At 44.1% G+C, this 13,293-nt stretch overlaps 1 protein-coding gene across 2 annotated transcripts in view; it reads left to right on the top strand.

Moving 5' to 3' along the window:
* Window positions 1–13,293, top strand: part of PLD1 (phospholipase D1) — a 136,049-nt gene that overhangs the window by 92,842 nt on the left and 29,914 nt on the right. For both annotated transcript variants that reach the window (XM_081862202.1, XM_081862201.1), the window contains exons 13-19: window positions 2,031–2,141; window positions 2,982–3,188; window positions 4,275–4,494; window positions 5,479–5,607; window positions 7,932–8,050; window positions 9,500–9,613; window positions 12,604–12,714. In XM_081862202.1, the coding sequence (XP_081718328.1) occupies window positions 2,031–2,141; window positions 2,982–3,188; window positions 4,275–4,494; window positions 5,479–5,607; window positions 7,932–8,050; window positions 9,500–9,613; window positions 12,604–12,714 (1,011 nt within the window). The remainder of the gene's footprint in view (window positions 1–2,030; window positions 2,142–2,981; window positions 3,189–4,274; window positions 4,495–5,478; window positions 5,608–7,931; window positions 8,051–9,499; window positions 9,614–12,603; window positions 12,715–13,293) is intronic.

Genomic DNA, 13,293 nt, shown 5'->3' with positions numbered 1-13,293 from the left:
GAAATTTGGAGAAGGCTGAAATTGTCATTCTGGGGAAGGATCAACACGATCAAGATGAATGTGCTTCCAAGATTGATGTTTTTGTTCCAATCCATCCCTATAATTAAAGGTAGCCGAATCTTCAAAGAATGGCAGCGAGTGCTCTCGAGATATATCTGGCAGGGAAAGAAACCTAGGATACAGTTCAAATTACTAACAGATATAAAGGAAAGAGGGGGTTTCGCTTTGCCGGATATAAAGTTATACTATGAGGCGGTTTGCTTATGTTGGGTCAAAGATTGGGTAAAGTTAGAGAACAGAGAACTACTTGACCTGGAGGGCCATGACAACAATTTCGGTTGGCATGCCTATTTATGGCGGGATAAATGGAAAATATATAAGGGTTTTAGGAACCATATCTTTAGAGGGCCATTAATTGAAACATGGGAAAAATATAAAAATCTGCTGGAACCGAAAACACCACATTGGCTTTCGCCTTTGGAAGTCATGTGTGTGAAGACTACCAATATGAGAAGCAACTGGGCAACATATAATCAGTTAATAATCAAAGAGGAGGGGAATTGGAAGATACGTCCATACGACCAGGTCAAAGAATATGTTTATGATTGGCTACACCATCTCCAGGTGAATCAAATGTTCAGAAAGGACTTTAAGGAAAGAGGCTATGGAGAGAAGGAATCTAAGTTTCAAACAGAGATTATAAATAAAGAAGAGAAAATTATATCGAAAATGTATAGGATATTGCTAGATTGGAATCTAGGAGATGAGGAAGTGAAGTGTGTGATGATTCGCTGGGCAAAGGATGTAGGACATAATATACTATTTGAAGATTGGGAGAAACTCTGGAAGGAAGGACTTAGTTTCACGGCATGTATAACGATAAAAGAAAACGTAATGAAGATGTTTTACAGGTGGTATTTAACACCTATGAAACTATCGAAAATGTATAAGGTGAATAACAAGTGTTGGAAGTGTAAGGTTAGTGCGGGCTCCTTCTACCATATGTGGTGGGAGTGTGGAAGAGTGAAACAGTTCTGGGAAAAGATTTACACGGAATTAAAGAAGATCCTAAAATATACGTTTTCAAAGAAAGCAGAAATCTTTTTATTAGGTATTTTAGGTCATGAGATAAGAAAAGAAGACTGTAAATTAGTATATTATGCAGTTGCAGCGGCAAGAGTAATGCTGGCCCAGATGTGGAAAAAGCAGGAAACTCCAACGGTGGAGGAGTGGAGATCAAAGCTGTTAGATTATATGGAATTGGATAGACTCACAGGTAAAGTAAGATATACAAAAAACCAAAAGTTCACCAAGGATTGGGGAAAATATGTAGATTATCTGGAATTCATTAACCAAGGGAAAATAACGCTAAAGGGATACAGAGACGTACTGTGAAAAAATAAGAGTTATTGTCGAAAGATAATAGGAGATTAAATAATTTAGGAGGAAAATATAAACTAAGAAATGTATATGAAGAGATATAATGACAATATAGACTAAGAAATGTGTAACTTAAAGTATTACTTCGAACGATTTTGGGAGTAGCTAAAGGAAGTCTAGAAAGCAAAGACCAAGATATGTGGTGGATGTAAATATTTAGTTTATGTATATATATATATATATATTTCTTTTTTATCTATTTTATTCTTACTTTGTCTCTTATATTGTATTGTACTTTTATTTTTTTTCTGTCTGTATGTGTGTATATATACATTTTCCTTTTCTTTTTTTTTATGAAGCAAAGCAATAAAAAACAATATGGGGATAAGTATATGGGCAGATTTATCTAGGGAAATGCCGTTCATGACTAGCAGAAGTAAAATAAGGAAAAGATATACAATTATTATTAATTTTTGTACCTTGTTTGCTGTACACAGGCAACAGACTTCCGTTTTCCTCCACAGTGGGAGACCTGGAATTTGGTCTTGCAAACGAAAGAGAGTGTGTTATAAAATGACCACGAACCATCTTGTTTCTGACTGGTGTTCAGGTCTGCATAGAGTCGTAACTCCTGTTTTGTTTCTTGACAGCAACAAGGGGTGAAAATCTTTGTGATGCTCTATAAAGAGGTGGAGCTTGCTCTTGGCATCAACAGTGAGTACAGCAAGCGTACCTTAATGCACCTGCACTCCAACATCAAGGTATTCATGCCCTTTATGATGTGCATGCTTATTAATTCCTTTTATAAAATTCATATTTTTTAAAAAAATACCGTATTTTTCCGTTTATAAGACAATATTTTTTTCCTTAGAAATAATAGGCAAAATTATTTCAGGTCGTCTTATACACAGATAGCAGAGGGGGAATGGGCCATTAATGGCAGCAGCCAGCAGGAGATTGGCAGCGGCGATTGGGTGTGTGATTGGTTGCTGCGGCAAGGCCTGCTGACGATTGGCTGCGGCAAATGGGCCGTCTATTTATGGTAGCGGCAAGGCATGTGTGCAATTGGCTGTGGTTGCGTCGAGGTGGCAGGTGGGCTTTTGACAGTGAGTGTGCAGCCGATTGGTAGCCATGGCATTGCATGTGATTTGCAGCGGTGGGCAGGCTGTAGAGTGATTAACGGCTATTTGGACTATTTTGTTGCGGTCCCAAAAAAGGGGAGGGGGGCGTGTTATGCACAAAAAAATACGGTACTATACCATCCTGAGCTTGTAACTTCAGGATCAACTTAGGAAGAAACAGCCCTTTTGGAGAGGATGCCATGGTTTTTTAATATATATAATAGGTGTGACATTTTCAATGCAGTTTCCCCTCAATTAGGGAATAGAGTATGCTGGAGAGAACAGTGGTGACTGTCTGGTACACCGGACAGAACCTCCCACACTGTAACATTATGCTGCTTTTCTCACTTGTAAATTGTAACCGTGAAATGTAAAGTCTTCTCAGGGATTTAGAAATTGTCTTTGAAAACCATTGGCAGCTTTTCTTGCAACATAACCTGAGCTTAAAGTTGGGGTTTTCCCCCTCTCTTTTCCATGCAGGTAATGAGGCACCCAGATCACGTGTCTTCAACCGTTTATTTGTGGGCTCATCATGAGAAACTGGTGGTGATTGACCAGTCCATAGCCTTTGTCGGAGGCATTGACTTGGCTTATGGCAGGTGGGATGACAATGAGCACCGACTGACTGACGTCGGCAGCGCCAAACGAATGACAGCGACCAAGTCTGCATCTGTGGTCAACCTCTCAGTGAGTTCAGATTTCACAATCACAGCTGTTGGTCTGGGGGATGCATAGATCTCCAGAGCTGTATCTGAGATTGCTTCTCTGTTCATACTTGGGGTAGATGAATCTGTCGGTTTTGGTTCTCTCCATTTCTCATTTTTAAAATCTTAAATTCAGCTCTTCACATTTCTGCAGCAATCTGCAATTTGATTTTTTTTAAAAAAAATCCTCAGCATTTTAGTGCAAATTTCTCCTAATAAACACATTTTTGTATGCAGCTATGAAAAATATACGCGGGTGGCGCTGTGGTCTAAACCACAGGGCCTAGGGCTTGTTGATCAGAAGGATGGCGGTTCAAATCCCTGCCACGGGGTGAGCTCCTGTTGTTCAGTCCCAGCTCCTGCCCACCTAGCAGTTTGAAAGCACATCAAAGTGCAAGTAGATAAATACCTCCAGGGGAAGGTAAATGGCTTTTCTGTGCGCTGCTCTGGTTCGCCAGAAGCAGCTTAGTCATGCTGGCCACATGACCCGGAAGCTGTCTGCGGACAAACGCCGGCTGCCTCGGCCTATAGAGTGAGATGAGTGCACAACCCCAGAGTCGTCTGCGACTGGACCTAATGGTCAGGGTACCTTTACCTATGAAAAATATACACTTTTTTTTGCTGTATGTACATTTGTATCCCTGGTCCCAGCCCTCATTTAGGCTGACCCACAGTCGGGGGGGGGGATAGGAGCATCTCCTTCTTCCCTTTTCCAGTTGAGATTCCTGCCTTACAGGCGGTTTGACTAGTGACCCTCGGGGTCTCATCCAACTCTACAATTCTATGGGTCTATGATTGACTTCATGGGAGAGAATTTGGCTTTGCAATTGCTTGGAGAATGTGGTTGATAGAGCCGTTCATGGATGCATGCAATGAGCCCATCAACCTTTCCAATAGCCTCTCGCGTGCAAGTATATGAACCCTTCTAGCTTTCTGCGGGAGTGAGTGTTCGGTCATTTTATTGGCCCATCTGCCTTCAAAACGGCCTTTGAAGACTGTACCATGTTCTCCCCACCACCACCACAACTGTTTAGACGAGCCCTTAACCTGTCTTCTTTCCTGCCTCAAGCCTTCAGCTGAACCCACTGACGAACAGCCAGCCATCGTCCCTGCACCAGAGCCCCCAACGAAGCTGCAGTTGCAGGAGAACAATGACGAATCTCTGGACCCTTTGAGGATGAAAGGAATAGGGAAACCCAAGAGATTTGCCAGGTTCAGCATCTACAAGCAGCTCCACCGGCACGGCCTACACCACGCAGACAGCGTGAGCAGTATAGACAGCGATTCCAGTGAGTGGATCCTCACTGTTTTGACGGGCAGTGGGTATAAGGCAAGAAGGACTTAAGATTTTGGCGTCACGTGAATGTTCAGTCAAGAAGGGCTGTGGTGTTTATCTCCTCCTAGATCTCAAAGCAGGGACGCGGGTGGCGCTGTGCGTTAAACCACTGAGCCTTGCCGATCAGAAGGTCAGCGGTTTAAATCCTTGCGATGGGGTGAGCTCCCATTGCTCCTGAGAACCTAGCAGTTCGAAAGCACATCAAAGTGCAAGTAGATAAATAGGTACCACTCTGGCAGGAAGGTAAACGCCGTTTCCGTGCACTGCTCTGGTTCGCCAGAAGCTATACGCCGGCTCCCTCGGCCAATAAAGCGACATGAGTGCCACAACCCCAGAGTTGGCCACAACTGGACCTAATGGTCAGGGGTCCCTTTACCTTTACCTAGATCTCAAAGCAGTATACCATCTAGAAAAAAAGTTAGCTGTTCCAGGAACAAAAATGCTATATTACATTTATGTCTTCTGTCCCTGAAGTAGATTAGGCTGAGAGATAGTGAGCTTTTAGGGGATTAAAACCAGGATCTCCTCACTCCTAACCACTCCCTTGTGCTGGATCTCAAGGGTATGTGAAGTGCCGACATACGTTATATTGGCAATCCTTTCCACAGTCGTGTGTAAGCGCGATTATAGCCATAACACAGATAGAGCAATTGAGGCTTTGAACCCATTTGCTTTCTTCGGGGCTTGTTTGTTTATAAAAGGATTGAAATTGCTGTGGACAGTGCCAAAATTAGAAATGGCAAAAGACTTTCTAGGTGTAAAAGGAAAGAATTAGGAAAGAAAGCAAAAGAGAATAGAAGGGTGAGTTCCTGGCTGCTGTGCAATTTGAACGAGGGACTAGCTTTGGCATCCATGCTGGGTGTTGCCTGTGGGGTAAAGTTGATGTACGGTTTGTTGAGTTCTCCAATAAATCTGTGTGTTTTCCTGTTTGGGGCAGATAAAGGCTCTATCCGGAGCATGAAAACGGGTGTTGGAGAGCTTCTGGGTGAAACCAGGTTCTGGCATGGGAAGGATTATTGCAACTTTGTCTTTAAAGATTGGATTCAGCTTGATAAACCCTTTGCTGGTAAGCACTATTGCAACTGGGAACCAGTATCATTTCTGCACCCATTTTGTCTTTGGTCAGGGGAAACTCCCCAAACTGGTGTTCCTTGGTGTGTTGGGTTCAGTTCACACAGCACATTGGGACTGCTGCTGCTGCTTCTTTCTTTGATGATCCCTCGTAGCCGAGTAAGGTTTTCTTCCATGAACATAGTCTTCACAGTGAGTCCGTAAGTGAGGCCAATTCTGGATCCACACGTCCTTCCACTGTGGGGACATAGGTTTCTGGGTTGATCATGGTGAGGGTTTGCCAAGTGTGCCTTCCTCTTAGCATGTTTCTCCCTTTCATCCTGAGTTTGAGCATCTTCAATGTCCACAACACCTTTGGTAAAGGCTGTTCTCCAACTGGAGCGCTCGCAGGCCAGTGTTTTCCAATTGTTGGTGTTTATACTACATTTTAAAAAAAGATTTGCCTTGAGAGAGTCTTTCAACCTCTTTTGTTGACCACCAGCATTACTCTTTCCATTTTTAAGTTCGGAATAGAGTAGTTATTGGGGCAGCTAAGCACAGATCTTTGAAGGTTGTCCACATAGTTTTTAAGAGAGCTGAATGTGGGTTAAGATGCCCTAGCCAGTTTTTCCAGGATCCCAGCATTTATCACAACTTTTCCCAGCCTTCCCCCATCTCTACACAATTGGACATTTGAGATGTAACATGCATCCTTCCTTCCTTGAAGATTTTTAAGCAGAGGTTGCATGGCCATCTGTTATGAAGGATCTAGTTGAGATTGCAGGGGGTTGGACTAGATGGCCCTTGGGGTCCCTTCCATCTCTATAGGCTATGATTCTGTGAGCCATGATTTCCTGCTACATGAATGTGTCATGACAAGCCTTAGGGTCATGCCCTCCCCCACCTCCTCTTTTGTACACCAGCGGATATTGAAAGTTTTTGCCTGTGATTTTAAACAAACCACGGTTCCCGATGGCGCTCAAATATACGGAACTGTGGTTTGATTGAATTCTAGTTAGTGAGAACAAATCAGACCTAGTCATGGTTTTAGTGCTGGCCCCAGACGTTTTGCCGAAATAGTGTCCTACCCCATTGCTAGGCTCAGCGCTTCAAAAAGTCTTGCTGCATCATTCAGACACCAGTTCCTGCCTTCATCTATTCTCCTACTCATATCACAACCTGATGCACTTAACCTGCTGCATTGCAGGGTCAGCCCTACAGGGCTTTAGGTCATCTTTGTTAATTAACCAGAGCATAAGCAAACCAGTTCGCCAAGATTGAGCGTCATAGGAAAGTATGGTTAGTTTTAAACTGAAAGTAGAATCTTGCAATCTCTTTAATGGTTTGAAAGAGGAGGAGGGAAGTGCTTTGACTAATTCGTTTCCTGCTGCATCTTAACCAGCACTTGATTTTATGGAACATCTCTATTATGAGCCAGTGAGTCTGTAGTGTAATAATACCTGATGAATCATACCAGCACCTTCTTTGCCACATTACCCAAGCAAATACCTATGGGAAGCATATCTAGGGCCCCTCTTAAAGCACTACACATTTAAAGCACAATTATACCACTTAAAGTGGACATGGGTTTCCCCGAAGAATTCTGGGAGCTGTAGTTTGTTAAGGACATTGAGAGTTGTTAGGAGACCCCTATCCTCCTCACAGAGCTACAAGTCTCAGGACTCAGCTGCAAATAAAACATTTAAAGTGTGTTATAAAGTGCATTATACAAACGTGGCACTAGATGGCGATGGTGAGCTATGGGAAATTCAATATATTTTTCTAAACTTTTTTTTTAATAAAAAAGCATTTTCACAACTTTTTTTTTATACGTGTGTAGACTCTACCTCAGAGTGGTTTAACTATCAGTCCCTGTTCCCAGGAATCTCTGGAGAGAGTATCTTCATGAAGGGAATTGTGGCCTCATTACAACACTCAGTACCCATAGCTAACTACAGTTCCCAGAATTCCTTGGGGTAGGCTATGCCTGTTTAAAGTGGTATGATACAGTGGTACCTCGAGTTACATATGCTTCAGGTTACATACGCTTCAGGTTACAGACTCCGCTAACCAAGAAATAGTACCTCGGGTTAAGAAATTTGCTTCAGGATGAGAACAGAAATCGTGCTCCGGTGGCGCGGCAGCAGCAGGAGGCCCCATTAGCTAAAGTGGTGCTTCAGGTTAAGAACAGTTTCAGGTTAAGAATGGACCTCTGGAATGAATCAAGCACTTAACCAGAGGCACCACTGTACTGCTTTAAATGCATAGTGCAAATTGGACCAAAATTCCAGGTGATACTTCTCAGGTAGATGATATACGCTTCCTTTTCCACCTACATAGACTTCATTGATCGCTACACCATGCCAAGGATGCCATGGCATGACATTGCCTCGGTGGTGCACGGGAAAGCAGCCCGGGATGTGGCTCGGCATTTCATTCAGCGCTGGAACTTCACAAAGGTGAGTTTGTGTTGATGGAAGACCTGATCCTGCATAACTATCTCATTCTAGTTTCTTAGTTTATACGCTGAGTTCTATGCAGAGCCACATTCTGAGGCTTGACCTACAAAGGCAGCAGAATGAGGAGGGGACGAAACAGGAGAGTTCTAAGGTGTGAGAATGGGACATGGGTGGCGTTGTGGTGTAAACAACTGAGCCTTGGGCTTGCTGATTGGAAGGTCGGCGGTTCGAATCCCTGTGATGGGGTGAGCTCCCATTGTTTGATCCCAGCTCCTGCCAAGCTAGCAGTTTGAAAGCACGTCCAAGTGCAAGTAGATAAATAGGTACCGCTCCAGCGGGAAAGTAAATGGCGTTTCTGTGCACTGCTCTGGTTTCACCAGAAGTGGCTTAGTCATGCTGGCCACATGACCTGGAAAAACTGTCTGCGGACAATCGTCTGCTCCCTCGGCCAGTAAAGCGAGAGGAGCGCCGCAACCCCAGAGTCATTCGCAACTGGACTTAACTGTCCTTTACCTTTATGGTGTGAGAATAGACTGCTCCACTTCAGTAGACAGGGAAGCTGGGCAAGAAACTTTCTCTCTGATGTTTAGGTGGGGTGGGGTTGGTCACAGAGATATGGGCTTGCATACGGAAGCCATAGCTGTCAACTTACAGATTTGAAAATAAGGGACCAGCAGACTTGAAAATAAGGGACCAGCAGCCAAAATAAGGGACCTGCAGCCTCACCTGTTCCAGGCACTTCCTGTCCTCCTGCAGTCTGGTCAAACTCATGCTGGTAGCTTCGAAAACACTGTCCAACCAACTTTGTAATCAGAGGTTCAACTGAATAGAATCTGAATAACATGCACCACAAGGCCTATGCAGCCTCAACTTAAGATGGCTCCCCGGCCTGGCTTTGCACTGCAAAGTTTGCAGCAGCATGTGCAAGAAAATGGCGTCCAGCATTCAAAACCCCCCTCAGCTTGCATTAACTAGCCACACACAAGGCATGCAAGCTCCACCCCCCACTCGTTCTTAGACTTCTTATTGGGTGAGCAACACAGCCAAGCAACACAGTTGGAGCCTCCCTCCTCCCTGGCTGGCAGGGCGGAAGGGAGAGGAGCTGCTTCCTTTGAAATTTAAGGGACATCATTTAAGGGACATTTAAGGGACGTCCATCAATAAGGGACAGCAGCGGGACATGGCGCTGGAATAAGGGACTGTCCCTTCAAATAAGGGACACTTGACAGCTATGACGGAAGCATTCACAAATTCTACGAGGTTTTTAATGGTTGATGTTTTCTTCTGCTTTTAGTATTTTGTTGGGAGCTGTCCAGAGTGGGCTGGGGCAACCCTGTCAGGTTGGTGGCATATGGGGAATATGTATAGGATAGTAACTTGATGTTAAAACTGAACATATGCAAGTCTGACAGTGTATTTTATGCTTCTTTTGTGGTTCTTCCTTCCAAGATCATGAAGCCCAAATACAGATCCCTTTCCTACCCTTTTCTGTTGCCGAAATCTCAGCAGACGGCTGATGAGTTGAAGTACCAGGTCCCCGATGCCATGTGTGCCAGCGTGCAGGTAAGGCTGCCATTTGTTGTAGGATATTTACAACTTACACACACAAACTCACACACACACAGGCTTAAGGAGAGCTTTTAGACTTCTCATGAGAAGCCTCGTAAAACACCCCTTAAACTGAAACTGCCATAAACTACTAGAACAAATGCCATTTCTTTTTAATAGACTGCACTAGATCTTTGACATCTCAGGAGACACCGTAATAGAGATGTTTCCTCTCCAGGCTTCCTTTTTAGCACTCACAGTTCTTGATTAAAAGCATAGCCATAGGTAAAGGTAAAGGGACCCCTGACCATTAGGTCCAGTCATGACCGACTCTGGGGTTGTGGCGCTCATCGCACTTTATTGGCCGAGGGAGCCGGCGTACAGCTTCCGGGTCATGTGGCCAGCATGACTAACCGCTTCTGCTGAACCAGAGCAGCGCACGGAAACACCGTTTACCTTCCCACCGGAGCGGTACTTATTTATCTACTTGCATTTTGACATGCTTTTGAGCTGCTAGATTGGCAGGAGCAGGGACCGAGCAACGGGAGCTCACCCCGTCGTGGAGATTCGAACCGCCGACCTTCTGATTGGCAAGTCCTAGGTTCTGTGGTTTAACCCACAGCGCCACCTGCGTCCCTATAGCTATAGAGAACCTCAACTAATAACAGAGCGATCCTAAGGACGATGACTCAGAAGTGAGTCCCACTCTGTACTCAACATGTTTAGGACTGCAGCCTAAATTACTATTCCTTGGGACAGGACAGAGAGTCTTTGAAAGTATTATTATAGCTGTATTTTGTAACCATAAGGTTCTTTAGTCTCTATTGCGATTTATGGGGTTTAATGGATGATGTTGGATATTTGGGATAAGCTGTACTCGAGTTCTCTGTTACATCTCTTGAATTTCGTTAATGACACGAGGCACTCCTTGGCCCAGACTGTATAGAACTTTTGCACAAATGATCTTCTGAAGAACTGTGTGGACTCAGTCTGCCACTGAGCTCTCTGCTCAGTATTAGAAGCCAGTGTCGGTTGCTGCAATGGGCATGAGATGAACTTGTCAGGTTCTCTTTCCTCAGAATTGTTGGAAAAACACCCCTGGAAATGGCTGCCAACTTCCCAGGTCTTTGGAGCATCTCTCTGGTGTTCCTCCCTGGCTGTAAGTCTCCCTCAGTCCAGAGAGACCGGTGATTGGTGTCACTTCTCTCCTGAAAAGAGCACGCCAGTCTTCTGGCATATCATAGCAGAAGGAAAGACTCAATCGTAGTTCTAAAACTACTTTATTTACAGTCTTATATACAGAGACTCCATCAGTACGTCTCTGCTCTCTAAACACCAGTACAGAACTGCAACACATGCAGAAGTGAAACTAACTTCCAGTAGTACTTAGCAGGAAGAGATAATACAGACTTCAATTCTCACGCTCTCTCAGACACTCACATGATGTATACAAATCATAGTACCACTCACTGGTACAGCTGGAACAGCTCGGATTGATAAAAATGCTAACAGGCACCAGCTGCAGAAATGGGTAGTCATTGGTTGCCAGGGGCCAGGAGACTCTACAGATCATGATCCGTCAGCCTCTGACTTCATCTGCAGCTCCTTCTGTTCCATCTCCATCTTGGGGGAAGAGAGTTGGGATCTGTCAGGGGCCAGGACAGACGATCCCCAAACGCACACTCTGAAATTATTCCTAGTTATAGTGCACCTGTGTTTAGATCTGAATCGTTGCCTGCTTTGGGATCCAGTATTGGCTGAATAGCATGGTTTACATATAATCAATTCGTAAACAATAAATAAAATGGCAGCTGCTGAAAGGACCATAGCCCCTGGAGCAGGTAAGCCTCTCCAGGGTGCAAATGAGGAACGAATGAGTTCCCGTTGCTCTGTCCCAGCTCCTGCCAACCTAGCAGTTTGAAAGCACACCAGTGCAAGTAGATAAATAGGTACCACTGTGGTGGGAAGGTAAATTGTCGTGGCTTTGCTGCCCTGCCCCAGATGATTGCCTGATGTTTCAGTCTTAAAGTTTCAATGTTATTAGGGGTTTTAAGATCTTCTATATATTGTTGATGTTCCCTACAGTTGCCTACAACTAGATTTAAAACTAGCTGCAGGGAACATCAAGAGTATAGAAGATCTTAAAAGCCCCAATAACATTGAAACTTTAAGACTGGAACGCCTGGGGAAAGGAAAAAAAATCTCCACCTGGTGCTGAAAATACCCCAAATTAGGTATCAGGAGAGCTTCTCTAGGGAGGATGTTCCACAATCAAGGTGCCAACACAGAAAATACCCTGCCCCACATAGGTACCTCACAAATCTCATTTCACAGGGGCAGCCAGCAAAGGACCTCATGCAACAGTAAGATGTGGAAAGGTGTATATGTGAGGCACAATCCTTCAAGGAACCTGATCCCTAGCTAGTGGGGGCAGTACTGAGCTATATACGAACCAATAGTCTGACACAACATTTGGCAGCTTCTTATATGCCTCCCCAAATGCGCTCCCTCTCAGCTTTTGTTCCCTAATTGTGCCGTGGAAGGAATATTGACCTACCTAAGAGGACAGAAGTGTTAGAGATTCTTTTGTACATTTAAATATATTATTAGTCATATTAATGGCTTTTTCTTTTCTTTTTTTAGAAGCAAGCACACTATAGAGCAAATGTTTTTCTTAAGGCACAGGTCTGAATTAGCAAAACAAGATGATTCAATGTTTCTTGGCGTTTTGCAACGAGGATAGGTGATTGCAACGAGATAAAACCTTGACTGGTACATGGATGATTAAAAAACAAGGAATAGATAGATAGATAGATAGATAGATAGATAGATAGATAGATAGATAGACAGACAGACAGATATAGATATAAGCAGTTTAGGCCTTGTTTTATTGCTGGTTTTTAATGTTAACATTATTTTCATTGTGTGAATCGCATCGAGGCACTTCGTATAAAAAGCAGCTATTAAATATCATGCTAAAGAACATCTGATCTTTCCCTGTTTAGGTGCTCCGCTCTGCTACGGACTGGTCTGCTGGGATCAAGTACCATGAGGAGTCCATTCATTCTGCTTATGTTAACGTGATAGAAAACAGCAAACACTATGTCTATATAGAGGCAAGTAGTCGCCATCTGTAGGTATAAAGAACACAGCAGGAAATCAGACCACATTCTAAAAGCATTATTATTACCTGCGTTGTTTCTGCTTATCTGTTCAAAGCTGTTCTCGAAAAATCTCCAGTCGTGAACATCTTTACCTTTTAGTAAAGTGTGTATTTACATATACAGTAGTACCTCGGGATGCGAACGGGATCTGTTCCGGAGCCCCGTTCGCATCCCGAAGCGAACGTAACCTGTGTATGCGCTTCTGCGTGTGTGCAGGCCATGTTTCGGTGCTTCTGCGCATGCGCCTGACATCATTTTGACAGTCTGCGCATGCGCGCGTGTCGGAACCCAGAAGTAACGCGCTCTGTTACTTCTGGGTCGCCGCAGAGCGCAACCCAAAAATGCTTAACCCGAAGCGTATTCATTCCGAGGTATGACTGTAGAAGTGAAACACCAAACAGATTGGTCATCTGGGTGAAATCCAGACAACGTAAAGATATATTAAAGTGTAGCTAGCACCCATTGAAACTGCTGGGGCAGAACAGCAGCAGGTGGATTCATAGAACTGTAGAGTTGGAGGGAACACAAGGG

This window comes from Podarcis erhardii (genome assembly GCF_964252035.2).
Source record: "Podarcis erhardii genome assembly, chromosome: 5".
Lineage (NCBI taxonomy): Eukaryota > Metazoa > Chordata > Lepidosauria > Squamata > Lacertidae > Podarcis > Podarcis erhardii.
Note: the sequence above shows the minus strand (reverse complement) of the source record. Positions and strands in the feature narration are given on the sequence as shown.